Raw genomic sequence first — 24,582 nt, forward strand, 5'->3', positions numbered from 1 at the left:
GCTGCAGTGGGCTAAGAAGGGAAAAGGCACTGGGTCTGGGGCAAAAACCAGAGCGTCACTAAGGGAAAATTATTTTTTCTAAAACACTGGTAAAAACTACAAAAACTGTTATCCATACTTTTTATACTAAAGCCCTAGTGTGTTTGATTTGACATTGGTGGCTTAGCAACCCTCAGGGACATGGCACGTTGACAATGGGCTTGTTTGACATAAGAAATCATAGTATAAAAACAAACAAATGGGCGCTTCAGATATGAATACATAATACACTTTGGAAATGGGCTTGGCAGAATGGATTGATTGCGAACTGAAATCTTTACCGCACAAAGTCCAAGCACATAAAATAATTCCAATGTGATGTGTGTTGTTGTTCGATCATCAGAACAACCCTTTTACGACTGTGAGGACAAAATGAGCACCGCCACGGCCACAGCTCCACCTCCCACCACCCGCCAAGTTACCACGACGATCCACTCTGACACAACAAAAGGGTCTTTTACAATCAATCAAACTGATCAAGATCCGTTTTTCAGCAGGTTAGTCTACACTATGAAGTACTATATTATATTTTTGGATTAATTCACTACGGTTCTCTACTCGGTCTTTAGAGCAAATAACAGATAAACAAATAAATAACAACTATGGCAAAGATTTAGCCGGGCCCAATGTCCATGTGCACTGTGCACACATTGTGTGTAAATAAATAATAAATGTATCTGTAAAGTTTTGTTGTCTTTCAAAAACAATCACTAATCACATCTTTGTTTTCACAGGGCTTGGACAGGAGTGCCGTTTTGGTATACACTGCTCCGTTGGGGCTCTTTTGCGTCCCTATTGATAGTTTTGTGTGTCATACTCAAATGCACAAAAAGAAGACGCAAACGTGGCAAAAGGAAGAGGAGGGCTTGTACCAGGGTTGTGGCCCAGTTGGCTCATTGACCTCATTTTCACAGCGGTAGTTCTGTAGAAGTCGTATAAGATTGTGGCACATTTGTTTATGGTTTAATGATTGGTGAAGAGTCATGCACATTCAGCATGTCCGTCACAGCGCTCTATTGCAGCATTCATTATCACAGACAATTAAGTCAGACTAGAGACCTGTTTAACCTACCAGGGGGTGAAGAGAAGCGGAATGATCTGCCACGACATCGTTGTGCTCAATTATATCGGTTACCATGATAATATTGGGTTTGTTACATAATATTAGAAAGCAATAGTTCAAAGAAAGGATTCCTTTTCAATGCCAGCTGGGAAAGATGACTATGACAATGGATGGGAAAGGAGACCAGTCGTTGCTCTGCTTTTCATTTCATTTCCTTTCTTTGTTAACTTTTATCAGAACAAACATATGCAATTAGCCTCAGTGTTTATTTTCATTCCAGCATGTTCACAGCAGGAAGCAAACCCACAGATCCTGAACAAAGCGTCTCTCGTCTCTAAAATGCTCAAATAATGTCCAAGCACTCGCACTGACTTTGAGTATGTTGGCTTTAAGTTGATACACGTAATCTTTGACATACAATCCAGTGAAAGTATGTGTGTAATTATAATACATTTAAATAAAGCGTACTGTTTTTGCAGATTGTGTTTCAGTATGTGTACCAAGGTAGAGTTTATGAGTGACGCAGCCATATAAGGATAGTTTATCAGATTCTAAAGAAATACAAATACCTCTCCATTTATTTGTCATCCTATCTGTTGCTGATGTTGAATGATGATTCAGCGGCGAAGTGTTTTATGGCATGGATGTTTACTGTCTACGTTTGTTCAATAAAAATCCAGAGATTTGGCAGAGAAATATTAAATGATTAACATTACCGTGGCTAGAAGCTGCAGGTGCCACTGACATTTGAATTCTCAAACTAAAAATGTAACTTCCCATTCCAAAACTTCCCAGCACGAGTCATGTCTCATGTTTTAAGAGCTTGGAAGCGACCTAAAAAGGAAATTAACTATGTGACTCAGTGGCAAGAGAGAATAATAGACGGATATTTTATTAAAAGATTAACAAGTCAGAGGTAAGCAGATCACTTCCTCGTATCGAGCATGTCAGGGTTGGGTCCATTTCATTGTGTTCTGGGAAGGCTTTGTGTGACGGTCTCCATTGTTAACATAGAAATTGTGGTGGATTGTGACATGGCCATAATTAGAAACATACCCACAAGGTCAAACAGTTGCTGGAAAATGTAAGGAGGAGCATTCATATTGATTTTTAAAGATCTTTACATATTCTTTAGTGAATATGTTGCTAGGGCAACATATTTGCTCCATATTACCTCCAGTTTGCAACTGTGTTAAGAACATTGAAACAGGGGATGCAAAAGGAACCTTTTTACGTTTTAATCTTTAACAAATGCATCAAGAAATACAACGTTAGTACTTCCAATAAACCACTCAATCATTTAACTAAGTTAAATCTTCAACTTGTGTTTGTAAATGCTGGGTGTTTAACTGTCATTTGTATTTCTAAACAGTAAATAAATTACTACATAAGTGCGTTTGATTGCGTGGTATTTCTTATGAACTAAACCTCCCTCGTGCTTTATATCTTTTTTTTATGTTTTCATATGTAAACTTTGACTTTATGGTGGAACATTTTAGCAAATGCGTCACTGATTAAGAGGCCGCGCCCGTTTCCGGTGGTGTAACAGCAGAAGGCAGCCGCCAGTCCGCAACTTCTCATTCTGGATCAGCTTGGGTAGGTCAAATCCGATCCACCGATATTTTTTAAATAAACTGCTCTACAAACCCGACCGAGGAAAAAAAGGAACGGGTGAACGTTTAACGCGACTAGGACGACGTATAATTGACGTTACGTCAGCTCGATGATAGTTAGCTATGTGCCGAATCGGTCGTTAACGTTCGCTAACGTTGGACGATAGCTAGCTGTCAGCTAGCTTAAGCTAGCCCGTGTATACGGAAACGCTGGCGATTTCGGCGATTTGAGATGTGTTGAGAATTCAAAAACTACAACGAACGGGAGTTAACTCTTGCTCTCGCCCCGAGGATCAGCTGGTAATTCGGCATTAATCCTGCAGCAGCGGGCGAAGGAATGATTAGCCTGAAACGCCTTTCCGCCCACTGTGTAACTTCGGATCGGGGAAGCGACATATTATGCGTCCTAACCAATATTATTGTGCCATCTCTTATAGTTTCCAGTGTTGAACAAACGCCAAATTTGTCGGTCGAAACGTTATCAACATAACAGTTGTGAATTGGCTCGGTAAGATTAGGTTATCAAGCCGTGTCACGGGTAGTTTCCGTTATCAAGATATTCTGAAGGGGGGTTTGGCGTGACGTTTTCTTGAATAGGCGACAAAGGAGAAGGCGAAGCGACTCTGCGTCGTTACGTGTGATGTTGGGATTTTGTTTTTAAGTTGACACTTTGTTTTACTACTAATTAGACGTCAAATAGAGTAACTCGATGTGTTGCGTGTGTGGGATTGAATGTGTTCAATCACATTGTGGCTCTGATTGAAGAGCGTGAGCTTTAACCACGTTAACCGAGTTATTGTTGACTGACTGGCTTCCACTTGTCTTTGCCAGATGGCTCATTGAACTCAGTCACACTTGCCAGATCCCATCATGGATGTCACTTACGTGCTACTACTGAGCAGTCTTGGCCTTGCTCAAGGTGAGTGGGATAACCTTTTTTTATAATATACAATTTGTGTGGTCACAAGCTGGTGTTGAGGCTTGCGTTCTCTCGTCCTCGGGTCTAGTTTTAATCTCTGACTCTTTTTTTATTTTTAGTTATAGCTCAAGACTGCCGTGTACCAGTAGGCGGAAACAACATGGGATTTAAGGATGATCTTCCACAAACGTTCCCAAATGGGACCAAAGTTATCTTTGAATGTAATGTTGGCTACATGCCTGCAGGGTCTCCGAGCATTACTTGTACTAATGGCACGTGGAGTCCTGTTAAGCTGACATGCGAGAGTAAATATTAGCCTATTTTTATTCATACATTGAAATTCATAATGGTAATATTTCCGAAAAGGTGTAAACTGGCACCATTCTGTTTTGCTATAAATTTTGCATTAATAGATACATATTTGCTTGTTTCAGGGAAGAGCTGTGGCAGTGCTGGCGAAGTGGAAAATGGAGATCTTAATTATGAAGGGACAGAGTTTGGCGATAAACTAGTGGTGACCTGCAAGACTGGGTTAGTAATAAACTGACTGACCTATGATTGCTAATACTCAAAAACCTGTCCAAAGCCAACATACTCTTTATTCCCTATTTAGTTATATAATGGTAGGCAATTCACAATTCACCTGCGGAAAGGATGGGTGGCTGGGTGGGAGGTTGCCTGTGTGTGAAGGTTGGTAAACTCTTTGTCTTAATACAGCGCACATGAATAGATGAAAGCTGTCTATTTGCATTCTAATAAATGTCACTTTTATTTTGCAGCGGTGGCGTGTGATGCACCACCAATGCTGACGAATGGCGACTTTAGTCCAGTCAGAGATTCTTATAACTACCTAGAAGTTGTACAGTACAAATGTCAAAAAGATTACACAATGAATGGATCGAGCTTATCATCATGTTCAAAGGATGGAAAATTTCAACCTGCTCCACCAACATGTATCGGTAAGTGTTTAACACCCCCCCCCCCCCCCCCTCCCTCCAAAGCCTCTAACATTTCCCCCATTGTAAAATCCCCTCCTACAGATCTCATACCATGTTGGAAGTTGTTTTGGGGTAAATATTGATTTCTTTTTGAAACTCTCTTTTCCTGCAGTGGTTCAATGCAAAGATCCCGATGTAACAAATGGTGAATGGATGTCGGGTTCTCGGCCCCCTTACAAATACAAGTCTGCAGTGACTCTCCAGTGCATACCTGGATATAATATGAACGGAGCCCAAACCCAAAGATGTGAACTAAACAGTCAGTGGGCACCTGGACTTCCAACATGTGAACGTAAGTCACAGGGCACCGCTTTGTTCAACTCTGTCAAAACAAGTCAAGCCAGGCGAAATAGCCCTCCACGAAAACATGACCCGATGGGTATGGTTGAATGCACTTATTGTACGTCGCTTTGGATAAAAGCGTCAGCTAAATGACATGTAATGTAATGTAGTTATTTTGAGTAGGTTGTGGTCTTAGAGTCTGTATTGCCATTGTTTTTAATTTACTTCAGTGTGAACCCTATAATGTGGTCATATGTGAAGCACTCGCCTAGTGAGCTGAGTAAGGCGTTACCAGGTATTTCAATGCAGTCCTTCGCATCTGATGAGACCGCGGAAAAATAGGTGGGTTGAGAATGTAGAACAAGCAATGGATGGAAGGATGGATTGGTTCCAATTAGTTGGTAATCGCTGAGGTATCTTCAGTTCATATTTTGTTTTACAAGAAGGAAAGGTGTTTAAATGCACGCCCAATGTGCCCAGAAAAGTGATATAAAAGTTTAAAAATGGCGTTTCTCGTTTCTTCTTGAATCGAGAACAAATAAGTAGTTTAATTTGATTTATTTATTTATTTTCCTCCCAACCTTTTCTTAAATTGTATGTAGTTTATATTCAGCTGAGACATAAACATGCACGATAAAGGGTAACTATATTAATTTACATTAAAAGCCTCCTTTGCCTGCAGCGGTGCTATGCGAAGATCCCGATGTAAAAAATGCTGCCAAGGAGGAGGGTTCCAAGCCTCCTTACAAAGTCAAGTCTACGGTGACTTTTAGTTGCGTATCTGGATATACTATGACAGGAACTCGCACCCAAACATGTGGACTAAATGGTCAGTGGGCGCCTGGACTTCCAACGTGTGCACGTAAGTCATAAATGAAAGCTACTGCTTTGTTTAGGTCGTCAAAGAACAAGTCAACGTGTTACATTTGACCATTGATGAAGACTGTTTTATACAAACCCAAATGCCATTACTTTCTGTAAAGCCATCAGCTTAGTCACATGATGTTCTATATGCTTCGCGGCTCCGAGAGCACTAGCCATCGGCTCCTCTTAGCCAGCCGTCCAATCGCAGTCGGGGAAGGGAGCATAAACTAGCCCCCCCCCGCCAAAACATGACCCGATGTGGTGTTTTTATGAGTATGTTGCGGTCTTAGAGTCTGTATTGCCATTGTTTTAATTTACTTCAGCGTGAACTCTGTCATATGTGGAGCACTCGCCTAGTGAGCTGAGTAAGGCGTTACCAGGTATTTCAATGCAGTCCTTCGCATCTGATGAGACCGCGGAAATAAGGGGGTTGAGAATGTGGGCAACTATATTAATTTACATTAAAAGCCTCCTTTGCCTGCAGCGGTGCTATGCGAAGATCCCGATGTAAAAAATGCTGCCAAGGAGGAGGGTTCCAAGCCTCCTTACAAAGTCAAGTCTACGGTGACTTTTAGTTGCGTATCTGGATATACTATGACAGGAACTCGCACCCAAACATGTGGACTAAATGGTCAGTGGGCGCCTGGACTTCCAACGTGTGAACGTAAGTCATAAATGAAAGCTACTGCTTTGTTTAAGTCGTCAAAGAACAAGTCAACCTGTTATATTTGACCATTGATGAAGACTGTTTTATACAAACCCAAATGCCATTACTTTCTGTAAAGCCATCAGCTTAGTCACATGATGTTCTATATACTCCGCGGCTCCGAGAGCACTAGCCATCGGCTCCTCTTAGCCAGCCGTCCAATCGCAGTCGGGGAAGGGAGCATAAACTAGCCCCCCCCCGCCAAAACATGACCCGATGTGGTGTTTTTATGAGTATGTTGCGGTCTTAGAGTCTGTATTGCCATTGTTTTAATTTACTTCAGCGTGAACTCTGTCATATGTGGAGCACTCGCCTAGTGAGCTGAGTAAGGCGTTACCAGGTATTTCAATGCAGTCCTTCGCATCTGATGAGACCGCGGAAAAATAGGTGGGTTGAGAATGTAGAACAAGCAATGGATGGAAGGATGGATTGGTTCCAATTAGTTGGTAATCGCTGAGGTATCTTCAGTTCATATTTTGTTTTACAAGAAGGAAAGGTGTTTAAATGCACGCCCAATGTGCCCAGAAAAGTGATATAAAAGTTTAAAAATGGCGTTTCTCGTTTCTTCTTGAATCGAGAACAAATAAGTAGTTTAATTTGATTTATTTATTTATTTTCCTCCCAACCTTTTCTTAAATTGTATGTAGTTTATATTCAGCTGAGACATAAACATGCACGATAAAGGGTAACTATATTAATTTACATTAAAAGCCTCCTTTGCCTGCAGCGGTGCTATGCGAAGATCCCGATGTAAAAAATGCTGCCAAGGAGGAGGGTTCCAAGCCTCCTTACAAAGTCAAGTCTACGGTGACTTTTAGTTGCGTATCTGGATATACTATGACAGGAACTCGCACCCAAACATGTGGACTAAATGGTCAGTGGGCGCCTGGACTTCCAACGTGTGCACGTAAGTCAGAAATGAAAGCTACTGCTTTGTTTAAGTCGTCAAAGAACAAGTCAACCTGTTATATTTGACCATTGATGAAGACTGTTTTATACAAACCCAAATGCCATTACTTTCTGTAAAGCCATCAGCTTAGTCACATGATGTTCTATATACTCCGCGGCTCCGAGAGCACTAGCCATCGGCTCCTCTTAGCCAGCCGTCCAATCGCAGTCGGGGAAGGGAGCATAAACTAGCCCCCCCCGCCAAAACATGACCCGATGTGGTGTTTTTATGAGTATGTTGCGGTCTTAGAGTCTGTATTGCCATTGTTTTAATTTACTTCAGCGTGAACTCTGTCATATGTGGAGCACTCGCCTAGTGAGCTGAGTAAGGCGTTACCAGGTATTTCAATGCAGTCCTTCGCATCTGATGAGACCGCGGAAATAAGGGGGTTGAGAATGTGGGCAACTATATTAATTTACATTAAAAGCCTCCTTTGCCTGCAGCGGTGCTATGCGAAGATCCCGATGTAAAAAATGCTGCCAAGGAGGAGGGTTCCAAGCCTCCTTACAAAGTCAAGTCTACGGTGACTTTTAGTTGCGTATCTGGATATACTATGACAGGAACTCGCACCCAAACATGTGGACTAAATGGTCAGTGGGCGCCTGGACTTCCAACGTGTGAACGTAAGTCATAAATGAAAGCTACTGCTTCGTTTAGGTCGTCAAAAAACAAGTCAGCCTGTCAGCCTAAAGCAACAGTTCTGACCAACACTGGGGAAATCCGCTGATTCACCACATAAAATTCCCTTCGGGGCCCGACTTGATTGTCACTGTTAACCCAGTTGTCTAATTATTAAATTGATCGATTTTTGTATTCTGTAATATTAAATAAGTGCACGTATGACCAGAGGTGTCATGTAAAATCAATACAATGGTATTTGTAATTTCTTCAAAAACATTCTGCGTTAATGGAATAAGAGGTACCTGAAATGTTGACGGAGCTGTTCCTACACCGTTCTGTTTTTGCAGTAACGACAACCACCAAACGTCCCACTACCACCAAGAAAACCATAGGTAAAGTTCATGCTTAAAATCCAGTTAAAAGTCCAACAGAATTCTTGATCAAATGTTGCATTTGGTTTGTGCCCAAAAAGACAAAAGCTGATTAATCTGATCGGATCATGCTGAGCTAAAAAACAAACAAAAGTCCAATCATCCTTTCCTCCTGTAACACTTCATATGACTGGCGTATTGTTCCATCCATCCATCCATCCATCTGTGGGGATTAGGCGTAGTAAAAATAAAACGTGATTTTTTTTTTGCCCAATAATTAACTTGCTTGCTATCTAGCTGGTGGGACACTACGGCACCCTCCTCAAAACATTGCAAGGCTCTATTGGATGTGTCCACCTAAGACGCAGTAGATGGACGTGATGGTTTCTTAACGCTTTGACGGTACATTTGTTTCAGGTGACTCTGGGACGGTTGATCCTCCTGGTAAGGATTTGTCTGTTTAACCATTCGAGATCAGCATTGTACCCAAATCACGGTGTGACGCAATCGTGCCCTTATTCATTGTTTTTTTTGTTTTTTTTTGTTAACAGAAAACAAAGGAAATGGGATGGCTATAGGGTTGGGTCTCGGTTTGACCGGTAAGTTTCAACTTTATCTATTTGATCTACTGTTCAATTATAATGTTGACCCAAATAAGGTCTACGGTATGAATACTGCACATTACAGTAGCTGAATGTAGATTTCTAGAGAGTATAATGTTATTAACAAGGGGACTCTTTTGCAGTAGTTTGTCCTGTACTTAATGCCTGTGTTTCTGTGAACGGTGGATATCATGTTTTCATTTTTGAAGTGGTTTCCTAACAAATGAGCAGAAGTGTTTTATTTCATTTAAAAAAAAAGCCTTTTTGTGATTATTTTAATGGAACCACATTTGTCGTTCTGATTGCCCATCATAATCAAACCACCCTCCGCTTTTGTCTCATCGAAAGTCCTCATTGGTAGTGTCCTCACTGTCTTGGGATGCTATTTCTGTGGAGTTCCGGCATGCATCAAAGAGAAAAAACGGTAAAATGTTGTGACTTCTTCTCTTTACATCTCAGACCATTTACTAATGGCGCCTGATGTCGGTCAACTCTTTCCTAACCTCCTTATATTGTGGCGTTTGGTCAGTACTTTCTTACTGACTCTGTCAGCTGTTGCATGTTGAAGTTGGGTGCATTGTAAGTTTTTATTTTATTTATTTTTAAATTTTGGTTATTGCTCTACTGCACAGTGCCAATGATCGTGTCATTTAGACTGGTATACAAACGAGATGTTCCACACACACCTTCTAAACGGCATACGCAACAAATGTAGTATGCCAGTTGTCTTCCTTTGCTAATTGAGGCTGGGAATGCAGAAGGCCCCTTAACAGCTGATCTTAGAATCCACCAAAGCACTGTGCGGTTTACGTATGATTTCTAATTTCCATTCTTTTATAAATTTGCAAAACAGGGAAGTAGTGGTGGCTGGTGTGTGCCAGTTATGGAAATGTTTCTGAGCAAACTGTTTGCTTGTCTCCTGTTGGGGTGGTGCCTAATGCCTGATGGCTGTTTATGAGAGTGTCCTCAGAAGGTCCGACTGATTAAATCAAGTCACACCTCTGCGTTTGGAGGTCTGAAACTCGTATCAAAGCTCCACTACTCGGTCCCTGAAGGCCACTGAAGGGGACTTTGACTATGAACTTTGGATCATCCTTATGGCCATATTATTAAATAATGACAACAGAGCAGTTGAAGAATTGTGAACAGTGTTTCAATCATTTGTTTCGTTCAATAGTTATTTAAAATGTAAGGAAATCAGGCCATGACGGGGTCACACCCTCAGAAATATTGCTATTCCGGCTGTAGGGGGCAGATTGTGTGTGTGTGTGTGTGTGTGTGCGTGATCCTAGATGATGTGTGGGGGTGAAGAAGGCATTTCTCTGGGCTTCCTAAAACTCGTTTGCCTTTTGTGTGGCTGGCTGTTCATAACCAGTAACGCTGATCGGTCATTATTGGATTACAGCTCTCGGAGAGGCTTTCCTGTCAATGCCGCTCCGTCAGCGGATGAGGAGGTAGCGCTCTCGGTAAGATGTGCCGCCCGGTACACTTAAGACCCATTTATGCCAAAGGAACAGATATGATGGCTAGTATGTGTTCTTTTTCCCCAAGCTGTGTGTCCATAATAAATGACTAATCTTTCCTTCCTTCATGGGCTACTAACAGACCTGCTGCGCCACTGCCTGCGTCGTTTCTCTTCCAAAAGGCTCAAGGGATTTTTTTTTTTACAATGTGCCTAAAAATATTTGTCTCTTTCTTTTCCCCTGCAGTAAGCGTCCTGTTGGTCCAGCATTACTGGCTGTAAAAATTTCCGGCTGAGGAGAAGACGCTACAATTCAAGTCACTGAATGTACTTTGCCGCCGGCTTGCAGCGGTCTCACTTAAATCACTTCAACCACGTTTAGGATCCCTTTCCAACAGTTGCAGTTTTAATTCAATCCTTTTGGAACGGTATTCCATGTTCGCTAGAGAGGCTTGGACTCTTAAGTTGATTTCAAATGTTTGCACTGCTCAGAGCTCAGCTCAGTCTGGTCAATTTAGCTTACGACCTTAAACAAGCGTTATCGGTGAAGAATGTTTCCATGCTTGACCTCTTTTCTTCCAAATACTCCTGTGGTGATACAAATTATTTGAGTTAAACTTAGAACGCACTTGATTTGCCTGGAATTATTTATTATAATAAAAGGATTGGCCGAGGCCTCGTGTCATGTAGATTCAACATCTACTTCCTTGAGATATTGTAGAAATCAGTCGTACAAAACCTGCATGGCTCAGAAAAACATGTTCTATATGCCTTTAAAGAACAAATCAAGTGTTTTAGCTTGTCTGGAGTTACTTTAGCTTCATGTGTATGATAAATGATTGTTTAATGTCACCTTTTGCACGGGTGTGTGTGTGTGTAGCAAACTAACTATTTTATTAATTCGTCTTTACACCCCCCATCCCCCCCAAAAAAGTACACACAAGAAGCATTGAGTACAGTACGACTTTCTTTGGTGATGGTCTTTATTTGACAGATGTTTAAGAACCTCTCGTGACATTTTTGTATTCTGCGGCAGGATTTGATGACAGAGCTACTTTTTTGTAATTAATTAAATAAAATGAAGTTTTTCCTTTTAAACAATATCTGTTTTATTCACCTTAGGCTTGATGTGGCCAATCATTGGGAACCATTTCAAACATCTACTGAAAGCAGAGCTTAATCTTTGACCCTGGTCTAGGGGATCTATTCACTTTAAAACCAATACAACATCACAGCGAGAAGCTTTCCGCCTAATATGAGCAATATAAAAACTACGCTCCATCACCTCTGAGCAAGAAGCGCCGTGGTGGCCTGAATGACCTGAGACATGTCCCAGGGCTTGGACATCTCAAGCGGGTTGTCAGAATATGAATCCGAAATGGTTTATTGCCATGTTTGCACATGGTGAAAATGTACAAAAAAATGACAAATGAGCGTTGAAATGGAAAGTCTTGATATTCTGAACATGACTGAACCAACTGGGTCTAAATGAAAAGATTCCTCTCATCTACACTACAGTGCCACCCTGTGGATTAATACAAGAACATGTTTTTAATAAATGTTTTATATTTCATTTGTAAAGAGCACAGCTTACCTGCAAAGTCCTTTTACAGGGTGAATAATACAAAGAAGAGAAGCACACTCCAGTAAAACGTAGAGACCAGACAAAGAGCTGCACATCTCTTCACACTGCAGATGTCTTATTGCTGGCCAGGGAGACACTTCCCACCCCGAGAACACTGATTTCAAATGGTGCTAGAAAGATGCCAACACTCTAAGCCACCATCTGAAACCAGCTTCCAAGGGGGGCCCTTCTGACCTGAAGCATCCTTCTGTGGGTCCAGCTCAGACCAACGTCTAGCATTGGTTAGGTGGCTGTATTTATTGAACAAAAAAAAAGTACATTGAGGCCGACTATTTTCTTGCGTCTGTAATCAATAACAGCAGAAATATAATGAAAGACGAACAGACATTGTAATGTAATGGTGTAAATTGACTGCATATCTAATTGGAAGACGTTTTGTCAAATAGGAGTCAGAGGTGTGAGCCTGCAATAAGTGAATAACCCGAACCACACAATGACGTGTTCACAAAATGCCAGTAATGTACATACATATTCACAGAAGCTCGGCTTAACTCACCTAAGGTAATCGATTGAATCCCCTATTTGCTTTCAAAACACACACACACACACTTCATGCTGAAAATCAAACTCTGCTTGAAAGGGCGGCGCAGTGTTTGGTGCTGCTGCTGTGTGGATGACTCTCGCCGGGATCCACCTGTCCGTCCTCAATGAGGGATGAGACCCAAGTCAATATGCTAAACCACAGCGCCACCTTCAGGATTTGGCCAGAAAATGATTCATATGACGACATGTTCAAGTAGGCTTACACGAGATACTTAAATTTACCTATGAAAATATTGAGCAAATATTCACAGAAGCACATTTACAGATAAGTATAGCAACTTTTACTTCTGTAAAGGATCAGAATACTTCCTCCTCCACTGCAAACGTAAATCTAGATGTCATTCATTGTGTTTCATTTGTAACTCCAATCGACCTACAGTCCGTGAAAATGAAGAGACGAGATCTGTCCTTCACTGTAACCGATTTCAAATGGTGCTAGAAACAAAAGCAGACTCTGAACACCAAAAGTAATCGGTCAATTTGGAGAAAGGACGGAGAACTTGTCAGAACGTCACTAGTGGAGCAGTGCTTCACCTCAGGAGACGCTTCCTGTTGCTGGCCAGGGAGACACACTTCCCACCCCAAGAACACTGATTTCAAATGGTGCTAGATAGATGCCAACACTCTAAGCCACCATCTGAAACCAGCTTCCAAGGGGGGCACGTCTGACAAAAAAGCCCTCCCTCTGTGCCACAAAACGCACTCAAATCTAAAGGAAAAGGGAAAAAGGAAAACAGGCATTAATAAACGCAGAAAGTAGTGGGAAATAATCGGCTTGACGCACAAAACGAAGTCATTCAAACTGTCTGCTGACCCAATCAGACCAATTGAAACAGGTTTGTTTGAGCTTCCACAACGATGCAGCAGCGGGCACACGCGTAGCTGCATGGCTGCAGAAGGTACCCATCTCAAAAGTTTTGAAATGAGTTGTGTGCTTTGTGTCAATTTGTCTTTTTTTCCGCCAGGGAAGCGAAAACGTTGACGCCACCACACTCGATTAGAGTCGAGCTGACCTTTAACCTCAGAGAGCACAGGGCCGGTCGATCTGAGGCCGCCTCAGTGGGCTGGTCAGTTTATTATCGGGTGGCAAACAAACAATGGCCTACAGAATAAGTCTCGCTCTTTCCCGGAGGCCTTTGAATTTGCAAGTTGAACAATTTGTTTATTTTTAAACACTGTTTTATGGGACTCCATTACGCTAATGGTTTAGTGACGGCTTGGAATGCTTTAGATTTTGTCCCCCTCTACCTTGATTTGGACGGAAGTCTATCAGCATCGTGGGGAACCTGCTGAGAGGCAATGCATGCTGGGATGGTTTAGGCCCAGGCCATTGCCCGGAAAGAAGTTGGATTCAGGGCCCTGGTTGAGGACAGAAAGCACGGAGGAGGACAGCCGATGAAGGGAGAGTGAACTATGGAGGAAATAGAAAACCACTGAGAAGGCACCTCTCTCCCAAACACACACACACACGACCGATCTGATACTTGATCCAACCTCCACGGATGTGCGAACGGCAAAAACGAGAGCACACAAACGCACAAACACTGCAACACCGCCACGTCTTTCACGCTCACCTGCAGCTCTGTGGACACAGATATGGAGGAGTCCTCGTCCCTGCGCTGCTCGGCGGAACGCAGAGGATGACAGCGTCGTTCTCCGGCCACTACAAGGGGGGGGAGCAAGGAAGTGGCAGTGAATCACCTGCAACGAGAGCCATGACGCATGAGAGGGCGGGACGAGGACAGGTAGCGGCCAGCTCGCCGAAGTGTTTCAACGAAGCGTACACCTCCTTTCCCCCGTACTGCTGTACACTGTAGAATAAAGGACCAACCCCCCCCCCTTAGCTCTAGACCACACAGGCAGCCTTTATTTCCTCATGACTGCATTGACAAATAATAAAATTGTCTTCAAAGCGTGCAATTTACGTTGGTTGTACAGCCATATTATTATTGCGAGACCTGTTTGTGCGTTAGGGTGTGTGCGATACACCGGGTCCGTCTTTGGGTGTCTGGTTCCGGGCTGGCTTAACCCAACCCTGTCAGTTTCCTTTTTTTTGGGGTTGTTTGTTGCACTGGACCTGTTGTGTAATGCTTATAAAAGATTTAAAGGGCCACCAACCGAATCGGGATTAAACTGTGTAGCACCCTGCGAAACCCTCTAGGGGTCCACAGCGCTCCTTATTTACAGACAGATATATAAAATATAGAAGCAACAGTAAATTGCTGAGGAAGCAAACTGCTGTGAGACAACACACCATGTTTACAGCCGTCATGCTCAACACATCTAAAAAATGCACACCATGAATCAACTTTCATGAAGCTGGAATATTTCTATCGCTGATGCTTCATGTATGGAGCCTGGTGCACTAACCAACCCCCATAGTGGTGCAGTGGAAAGGAGCTCCAGCGCTGATACTAAGAATCATCTTCTTTACGACCGGCTTATAAAAAATAAAATTAAGCTAGGTGAAAAAAAAGAGGCAGCAATAGTACAGTATGTTATCACATCAGCACATTCAGAGGCGAGGGAGCGAGAGAGACGCTGGGGGCTGCAATGCAGCCACACGCACACAGCATCAGCTTAGAAAGGTTTTGGATGTTGGACTTCTTGTAAGGAGAACGAGAGCATCTCTCTTGTCGAGGGATTTTTAAATCGCTCCTCGTCACAGCTACCAGCGAGCGTCACATGTTAAGGCTACACAGACAATACTGACGGTAAAATGATGAGTATCCGAGGCTATATGCAGGCAATTAATATTTTAGCTACTATCTCTTAAGAGAACTATGTGAACTTACTAAATCGAAATGCCCTTATGTTGTTTTCCTCTTGGAATGGGATGGAAAATGAGGGGAAGCGACAGTTCCTGTAAGACCGAGGTCTGAGACGGGCCCAATGCATCACAAGAGGCAGCAGGCCTGGATAGAAATGTCTGCATCAGCTTGTGTTTTTCTGGATGCCTGTGGGATCATGATGATGTTATTTGATCCCATAGCCACTTGACAGCTGAGCCAAATGTTGACAACTGATTTAAACTGCTCTGTGTGAGCTCCTGACATCACTCATTAGCTTCCCAAACCCGTCTGGGAAACTAATGATACAATCTAAGAATAACCCCCTGGTTAATCTGTTTTTATTATCATTAAATATACTTTAACAGCTCAACACTTATAAAACAGACGTGGCACTCATGTATCCATGGAATAGTGTTCCTGCAACCACAACGTCATCGTATGACGGAACAGTGCGTTTTAACCAATCAGATGTTCGAACCTCAGCCGCCCGCTCGCAATAAGCCATTAAAGTATTTGCTGTGCAGCTCGCGGAGCTCCTCCCACCCAATGAGAATCCAGCTTTGGCACGATAGCGGCCTGTGATGCAGCAGCTCCAGGAAGTGCAGCGCATGTGAACTGGATGGAAGCCAAAGCGGAGCCACCAAGAGAGAGCAGAGTAAACAAGTTCTCGTTCTCATTCTCTCTCTCTCTCTCTCTCTCTCTCTCTCTCTCTCTCCCCTCCTTCACGTCTCCCCCCCATCTCTCTGATCCTGAGCCGTGACGTTTAGCCCCCTTCTCTGGCTCGGTACCAGCGGTGTACTGGCTGAAGAGACGTCCAGCCCCCGAAGAAGAAAAAAAAAAAGAAGACTGCGTCACCATCTCTGTCCCTCCCAACTACGCAGAAACAAATGTATTCACAATGGTTTTGCCAAATCCCAGTGGCCCTGGAGTGGGGAGGTGACGGGAGGGAGAGAGGGTGTTGGTGCCACTAAACACAGACACCGAGCTGATCCGTTGTCAGCTTACAGCTGGATCCCAATCGGTCTCTGAACATGGAGAAGCAGGCATGTATGGAGGCACTCTTTTCCTTTAACAGCAGTGAACAGTGTGAGCAGACACACACACACGCGGTGACGTAAATGCGGTTACCCTTTTGGCCGAAGTCAAAGCACCAACTTATCCTGTTGTTATATCCTGTTAAAGGCTACCGTAATGTCCGCCCGGCTGCATCTGCGCACACCCCCGTCAAATGGTGTATTAGACGTCGAATACGGTTTCATAATGATAGGTCAGACGGCACGATGCACGATTGTATTCACCAATGGAATCATTCGTATTCCTTAAGGTGATGTAAAGAAGAAATGTTTGAATGCCTCTAATCAGTCTCAGCAAAACATTCCACACCGAGCTGCGTTGTGATATTGAGAACCCTCCAGAATATTCTTATGTTAACCCCTTTGTCGCACCTCTGCCCACCCAGACCACACACACACACACACACACGCACACGCACACATCTTACCAAGACCTAGAGAAACTGTGTCACATCTTCAGCATCCATGTTGAAACTCCCGATACCACCTCAAAGAACCTAGAAAAAACAACAGACAAACACACACACCGCGCGCACACACACACATGCACACACCCAGACGGGCAGATGAAAACAAAACTAGGAAGGAGGAAGAGGAGGAGGAAGTCGAGGTTGTCCGAAACCACTGTGGCGATTTCGGTTGAAAAAAGAAAACACGATGACTGTGGGCTCCTCGGTTATCTCAGCTTCCGTTTCTCCTGACATGAAAAAGTGACGTAGCAACTAATCCAAAATCTCTCTCTCTGCCTTTCTCTTTACCGCTCTCTGTCTCTCTCCCCGTCTCGCTCTCTCTCTCCCTCCCTCCCTCTCTGCTGTCCTCTCAAACACACGCACTCTCCATTTTTCATCTTGTTGCAACAGAACTGCCTTTAGTCTGCTACTAGAAGCTAACACACACACAAAGCAGAACCCGCACAAATGCATGTGTATGTGCGCATGTCTGCATGTACACGCACACACACACGCAGGCTATTCCTCGTCCACCGACTGTGACGCAGCACTTAATTCTCTGTGCTTTCGCACCACGGTTGTGGCTCTCACGACGACAACTTCTTCACCAAGATGGAACACACAGGAGCTAGCTAGCCCGCACGCACGGCAAGTGAGCATGAGCAGACTGCAGGTAAAAAGGGACCCTACCACCGTGGCTTCCTGTCCCCAACTGTGTGACGCTGCTGTGTCCCCATTTGCCCCCCACCCCCTGTCCCCTTGTATTTGGGTCCCCCCCCCCCCTCACTCTCTGGCGCACTCCTCTCGGCTAGAGACGCACTGGCTCGTCTGCCCGTGAGGCTGAGCTGACGGAGCCTCCTCGATCACCTGACAGCCCACTGCTTTTAAAGGCACATCGCCCCGGTGGATCGGTTGCATAAGCACCACCGGGCGGCGTTCTAATGAGGGATGCCACTTGTCTCGCCGTCCGCAACAAGGGCGATAAGCACGAGGTGCTCCGTTTAGGTCCTAACGTGACGCTTTCCTAATGCCCACATGTAGGTTGGCAGTTTTACCACGAAGAGGCCTACCGCAAATGTACTTCCTCTTTCCGTTCGTGGTGCTTCGCGCTGTAGCTCTGCTCAAAAGAATGCCGCTTGATCCCGTTTCTGTTCCAAATAATACATCCAGTTAACCCAATAATGAATCTTGTGGAATGACAGGAAGCTAAAAAAAAAGACACTTGTTCTACCTAGTGTGTTGTATTGAAGGTTCACCAGGAATGTAGAGGTTCCTTTAAAAAAAGAAGACTGTCTTATAAATAGTCTGGTTTGGTTCAGTCAAACATTGGCAGAGTGTATTTTAAGACCTGGAGTCTTTGCTTCTTATCTGATTGTCCACATACCCTGATTGAATGATGCATCATGTGTCATGTAAATCCGGCTGAAGGGGCTGTGGGGAGATGGGAGGAAAACACCTTTTCGGTTCCTGAGTTAGCAAAAAGGTAAACAAAGTTAGTGATGACTCACCAACACATCTAGATCTTCATCTGGCTTTTCAAATGGCTGTAAATGTTCTTCCTTCTAGCACCTGAAACGTGTTATGTTCTACTTCCCCACTGGAGCCCACGGCTTCATTTCACAGGACTGAGGAGAAAGGAGAGCATCGGCAAAAGAATCAGCTTTCACCCTTGAGCTATATGGGAAATGTAAGTGATCCGAGGGATCAAGGCATGTTTTCTCTGAGCCGACTGGTAGATTGCAGAGTGCATTGATCCGAGGATTGAGATCTACAGCGTGTACCTATAGTTTACAGCTTGGTGGTGGGAGGGGGGATCCTGCACCCCGTATAAAATAACTGACCGGTCTCTTATACTGTCGTGTGCCTGCAGGGGTTCAACTATATCAATACCAAAGTTCAACTTCGGTATTATTGTGTGTTTGCTGACGCTGTAGCTTTACAGACACATTGAAGTACTGGTCCTTCCTGTCTGCTGCTTATGCTTCTCAACCAGTGGGCAGTGTGTTCATTTTAGCCATGTCATCTATCAGCCGTGCCTGTTCCACTTCCTATACCATTATCTCTCCCTCGGAAAGGTGCCTTGTCAAATCCATTGATATTACTTGTGGCTGCATTGGGAACAATAGACGTAGCTCCTAAATGCACCTTCACATAGATTCATTAAAAAAAAAAAGTTATGTTTTTTTTGTGTTTTATTGAAAGTAAACAGTGTAATATTTTGCTTTTTATTACCTTGTTTCCAGTAAGCCCTCAGAAGACTGCGGATGGGTCGGCACGTGTTCCAGCACTGCATGACAAAAAAGAAGAGCTTCATCCCCGTCAGGTCCTGAGGATATCACAGGCGTTATTTCATGACAAACATATTACAGTGATTCATATGTTTCCTTTAGGCTTCAGATTAGTAGTTTCTGGCATCACAGTGCTGTATGGAGTCAGATAAATTAAATGTGTTCAGATTTAAATGTGACATTTTCATGTTCCCTCTGTCGGGTTGCATTAATAAAGACTTTCCAATAACTTCATGCACTGTAAAATATCCAAGCCTTAAGAAATACTCCCCCCCTGTGATGGGTAGCGGTGTTGCATGTTGGAGGGTTTGTTTACATCAGGAATAAAAAGTGCGTATGACATAGAAACCTCTGGATGGATGGAGCCGAGTCCAGGTATCGGCCCATGAAGCACACGCACTTAAGCTTTACAAACTGTACAAAACAGGGGGAAGAAAAATCAACCAGAGCGGATTTTCTTTAAACTAAGCTATTTGAAGGCAATCTATTTCTGACAATGCACGATGGGAAAAACAATCTCAGATGATTTTAACTTTAGGTCCATAGCCAACAAAATACTGTTGAATTAAGTCCTTATTTATTTTACATTTCTTCACTAATGTTACGGTTTGAATACAGTATGCTTGGCTGGGAAGGGTATTAACCAGATACAGCATGACGCACTCTGAAAGATGCAATAGTGACACAATCATTTAAATTTCTTGAAAAGGTAACAACAACAAAAAATGTTTCCTTACAAATGCTTCCTTTTTTTAAAAACTGAATACTAGTTAAAACGAATTTCCCTCCCTCTACAACGTATTCTACGAACTTATACTGCAACTTACAATGTTAACCTTCAAAAGGATATAGCAAGTTTAATAAACTGCATTCAAATATACAATCAAGTCAAATAATAGACAAGACAACAGCTACAACATAAGCGAAATGATTGCGCAGTTCTGCGTGGATGTAGAGACCACTCACTCCTGAGGTAAATTGAAGTGCGCAACATCCTCCTGCAGGAACACCTCTCCATCCCACCCTCCTCCGCTGCCCCGGCGCTGGGAAATCAGGCATAAATCAGCTCAGTCATGTTTTATAAGGAAACAGCTGTGATCAAATATCCCGATTATTTCCGGATGACGTCGGAAACAACGCTGGGAATTGCGCACTAGCCTAGATCGCGACAATAAAGTAAACAAAAAACAAAAAACAATTATCGATGTCCTTAAATAAAATAAAAAAGAACAAAACAACCTTGTAATAGTTTTAAACAAAATAATAATTAAATCAGCCGAGTCCCTAAAAACAACCGACCGACCACCGTTGTAACCTGTATCCATATAAATGACGTTAGACTGTATTTCAAGTACACTTGGAAGTAAAACAGTGTCTCTCGGCAGGGTCGACGGCCTACCGCGTCTTTCGCAACACGTCCGGTCTCTTTGCCACCTCGTCACCGCTGCCATTACCTCCCACCGAGCCACCAGTTATTATGAAATCCACCGTGCTGCCTCGCTTTAATGGAAAAAACAAAAACCCTGTCCATCGACATTTTCACAGCAACACAGACAAGCCACGCCCAACCACACACACCCCCGTCTTCTGATTGGCCGCTGCTCCAAAAGCCGTCAGCGGGGTCACGTGCCTTTTGACGCAAGTTTACAAACGGGCACAGAAAAGGCAGGAGGAGCGGTCCCTTTAAAGCAGCCACGGTGAAGAGTGCGGGTGGAACAAGACGGTGCACTGCTCGCTACTTCCGCTTTAGCTTGGATTTTCCTGTTTTGCCTCTCAAACAACGTAAACATGTTGTATAACTGACGAAAACACATTAAGTCAATGTACAAGATTAAGCGATGATTACTTAAAGATGATTACTGAATTTTGCACATTTTGAGGTGTGCTCCTAGTAATCGATCTAGCCAATAATAGCTTGTTTTCCAGGGTAGATTACTTTAACCTTTGATTCACCTTGAAGATCAGCAAAGACGACTGGAGCAGATTTAGTGAGCTCAAGTCATTTTCTGCATCCCATGAATTTACTTCATATATGGTTGTTTTTCTTGAGTTGTAAAGTGCTGGGTTAAAAATAATTATTCTGTACATATTGGTCTAAAAAATCTGACTGATTACTCTCTTACCAGTGGTAAGTATCTTTGATGTCAAATTTTCCAAAACAAATATACACAAGAAAAATGAATGAATATTTTCTTTTGAACATCCCGATATACTAAAAAAGACTATGTCCCCTGTGTCCTAACAAAGTTAAGAAAACAATTGAGAGACTCATTTAAACACATTTTATTTGAACATGTGCATCTCTTTGGCACCTTTCTTAAATGTTAAGCTTCACTAGGAGCCTAGTTTGATCAAATGTGATTGACAGTACCGCCTGTCAAGGTAAGCAAAGAACCTCACAATTGTCAACCTTCATTTGATCAAAGTTTAGCTTAATTGAATAAAATAGCTTTAGTGATGAAATGTTCTCACTTCAAAGCAGCAATAAAAGCCATGAGGAAACCATAGCCACATAAATTAGATCTCTACAACAATATTTAAAAAGTTAGAATTGGGTATGCTTTTTTTTACTTTCACTTTATCATGTGTAGTTTGCCGCAGCAGGGGGCATCCTAACCCAACAATCAAACTTCACTTTCACAGTCTGTACATTTCAAACAAGCCTTTCCATTTTAGTATCCAAAGCCCTATGTGACACCTTTTTAATAAGACTGATAGACTTGATTAAAAGTCATGTTTAATGTGCAATCTGTCAGCATTACTTTAAATCGGCTTTAGTATGCAATCATCTGCACGGTCAACAGTTCACAACAGGGTGGGGTGCGTCTTTTGGGGATGGTTGCATCACTGGAAAAAAGAGACAATGTATTCCAGACAGTTTCCCTAAACAGATGTTGGGAATAGACGACAAAAACAACAGCACCGAGAAATGTGCTGGATAGCAATTTAGGTTTCCGAGGTTGTCACTAAAAAGGCGTCTATGGAAACAAAACATAAAATTTGAGCTCCTAAATTTCCATAATTTCTATATTAGTATATTAATTTATTTCACAACGCAGTCCCGTTTCTTCTATTTAACAGGGATTTTAGTAAGTTTACAAACTTGTGAGGGCCGCCATATTGCAAGGGACTCCTCAGACGACATGAACAAACAACAACAATATAAAGTAGGCCTATTGCCTCGTAAACACAAGTAGAACCTGTAGTTTATTAGCAACGCACACACATTTTGTAGTGACTTTTTAAATCAAGGCTAAAAAGTGTCATTACAAAAGCATTGCATTATAAGCTTACAGGCCAAACACAGCTGGCTGATGGGTCAGTTACAAGTAGGATGTCTGGTCGCTGCCTCGTGCACATTAGTCAGTGGGGCCCCATGTTCATGTTACAGAGGGGCCCCTCCCTTAATCGGGATACCAGCTTTGAAACTGCATTGAACAATTCCCTGGATGCACATCTGTGTTGAAAGTATGTGGAAGTATTTTCTGTTTCTCTTGTCACACACTATGGATTCTGAGAGAATAGCCGTGTGTGTGTGGCTGGATGTCAAGGTGTCAACAGAAGTTATTTATCAAGGTCAGCTGGATCAGTCAAATTTCCATAGTGTTATTGGTTGACAAATTGATACTTTCTTAACGTCATACGGGTTCTGTAAATTGATTTCAGGTTAATATAATGTTACGTTGATTTAACGCAAGACTATTTCTTATTCCATTCTCTCGCTAGTTTAACGTTATCTCCTCCACAGTAAGAGCATTTACTACCTATATTATTTAATTGTGCGGCAAAAGTTCCTTTTATGACCAAATCTCAACAAATACCCGAAGGTGCTATTTCTTAGATGAAGCTTAATTTAACAGTCTAATAGTGTGTTTTGGTTTCATCCCTGAAAGTGGATGATGTTAGCTCGGTTAACTAGCTAGCTGATGAAAACAGAGTAGCCGTTAGCATTAGCTAGCAGCTAGCCCCGGGTCCGGCACATACGTTAAGATGTGTAACCATCGGCAGTGAACCAATAATAGTAACCAAGTTTACTTACACCGCATTTGTGAGGGCTTTCTAACTACCGCGATGAAGACGTATTCCATCCGCAGCACGGCTGAAAAAACAACACGAACCGTCCCATGTTTCTCAAGTTGACGTTAACGTGACTCATCCTGGTCGATGGCCGACCGCCATCTTTGATTTGTCCAAAATCGTGTTACTGCATTAACAGACAGTTGCAAAAAGGAAATACAAAACAGTTAGAATGTTTACATTGTCAAAAAAGTCTCATGGCAACTGTTTGCTCATAGAATCAGCATGTGATATTGATTTTATCACAAGTGTATTGAAAATAGCTATTGCATGTTTAGTTAGTTTCATTATAAAAATAATTGAAAGTTTTTAATCTTCACTTCTATTTGCTTAACCTGGAGGAAGCTATTTCCCCCTTTCTTACATCTTCTGCTATGTTGCTTTGAAAATAATTCAGTATGCCCATAATAATCACTAGATACAATATATTTATATTGGTAAAGAGATCCAATCCTTGGAGGGAGGCCAATCGAAGAGTCAATGGACTCCTTTTGCTGATTGGCCTCCCTGCATTCCTGTAACCTTTTCATGAACCTGAAAGTTGTTCAGCTTTCACTTTTCATCATAGGCCCACCCTGCGGACCCTAACCTCCGAGTCACGTAGCTCGGCCCCTTGTGTGCGGTCCTATACCTCCCACCGGTCCGTTCCGTCCGATATTATCCTCCCACCAATGAATTTATAAGGGCGTGCTTTGGCGTGCAGAGAGGAAGCATGACGTACTTGGCAACTGTAAGTGAACCGAGGGGGGAGCCAACTACACAATAAAACAAGCAACTGAGTATTGCTCATAATGCCAGATGCACATAGTCTTGGCTGGATGGAAGAACGGAGCTGGATGAAGTGAAGGATGGGAGGGGGGCTGGCAGGAGCAGGAGCTGTGTGTGTGTGGGGAGGGGGGGGGGGGGGGGCTTGTGTGACATTAAAGAATAGCTGAGGAAGAGGAGATGAAGGGGTACAGGGGCCGATGGGTGGAAAATATAAAGAGTTCATCCGAATTACAGATAAAACATTTGGACAGTTTGATAGAATTGCTTTTATTTTTCCAGGTTCTGCCACAATTCTATTTGAGCTTTCTTAGTAAGTAGTAAAATGTCCACAACAAAGTCTCTCTGTAATATAAATCCCTTCTTGTGAACAGAGAAAGATATGTAGCTTTTTCCAGCAATAAAGTCATTCCAATAATCTCCATTAGGCTATATCATGGCATTAGTGGAAAATCCAGAGA

The 24,582-nt window shown here is 42.8% G+C and overlaps 1 protein-coding gene and 3 long non-coding RNA genes across 39 annotated transcripts; 3 read left to right on the forward strand and 1 right to left on the reverse strand.

Annotated features, from left to right (window-relative positions):
* Positions 1–56: 56 nt before the first annotated feature.
* On the forward strand, positions 57–2,498 carry LOC144388430 (uncharacterized). The gene is made up of 2 exons (XR_013452814.1): positions 57–536; positions 774–2,498. It is a non-coding gene; the product is annotated as an uncharacterized LOC144388430 (long non-coding RNA).
* Positions 2,499–2,599: 101 nt separating this feature from the next.
* Positions 2,600–11,587, forward strand: LOC120829144 (zona pellucida sperm-binding protein 3 receptor). Of its 33 annotated transcripts, XM_078089758.1 has the most exons (17): positions 2,600–2,698; positions 3,547–3,634; positions 3,754–3,939; positions 4,069–4,165; positions 4,248–4,324; positions 4,414–4,593; positions 4,745–4,924; positions 5,597–5,776; positions 6,263–6,442; positions 7,212–7,391; positions 7,877–8,056; positions 8,402–8,446; positions 8,843–8,869; positions 8,977–9,024; positions 9,376–9,451; positions 10,433–10,493; positions 10,737–11,587. In XM_078089758.1, the coding sequence occupies exons 2-17, from the start codon at positions 3,586–3,588 to the stop codon at positions 10,737–10,739; spliced, it is 1,749 nt and encodes a 582-aa protein (XP_077945884.1). In that variant the 5' UTR covers positions 2,600–2,698; positions 3,547–3,585; the 3' UTR covers positions 10,740–11,587. The 33 variants fall into 33 exon arrangements, with proteins under 33 accessions (XP_077945884.1, XP_077945892.1, XP_077945905.1 ...); XM_078089766.1 differs by lacking the exon at positions 10,433–10,493; XM_078089779.1 differs by lacking the exon at positions 8,402–8,446.
* A 2,338-nt stretch (positions 11,588–13,925) lies between these two features.
* On the reverse strand, positions 13,926–20,322 carry LOC120829146 (uncharacterized). The gene is made up of 4 exons (XR_013452813.1): positions 19,224–20,322; positions 18,500–18,616; positions 14,252–14,340; positions 13,926–14,036 (listed from the first exon to the last, which is right to left on the reverse strand). It is a non-coding gene; the product is annotated as an uncharacterized LOC120829146 (long non-coding RNA).
* On the forward strand, positions 16,361–19,508 carry LOC120829880 (uncharacterized). 4 transcript variants are annotated; one of them, XR_013452809.1, is made up of 4 exons: positions 16,417–16,516; positions 18,420–18,474; positions 18,558–18,678; positions 19,235–19,508. It is a non-coding gene; the product is annotated as an uncharacterized LOC120829880 (long non-coding RNA). The 4 variants fall into 4 exon arrangements; XR_013452810.1 differs by lacking the exon at positions 16,417–16,516 and adding an exon at positions 17,529–17,664; XR_013452811.1 differs by lacking the exon at positions 18,420–18,474 and having other exon boundaries at positions 16,361–16,516.
* Positions 20,323–24,582: the final 4,260 nt, after the last annotated feature.

Source organism: Gasterosteus aculeatus, chromosome 2 (genome assembly GCF_964276395.1).
Source record: "Gasterosteus aculeatus chromosome 2, fGasAcu3.hap1.1, whole genome shotgun sequence".
Classification (NCBI taxonomy): domain Eukaryota; kingdom Metazoa; phylum Chordata; class Actinopteri; order Perciformes; family Gasterosteidae; genus Gasterosteus; species Gasterosteus aculeatus.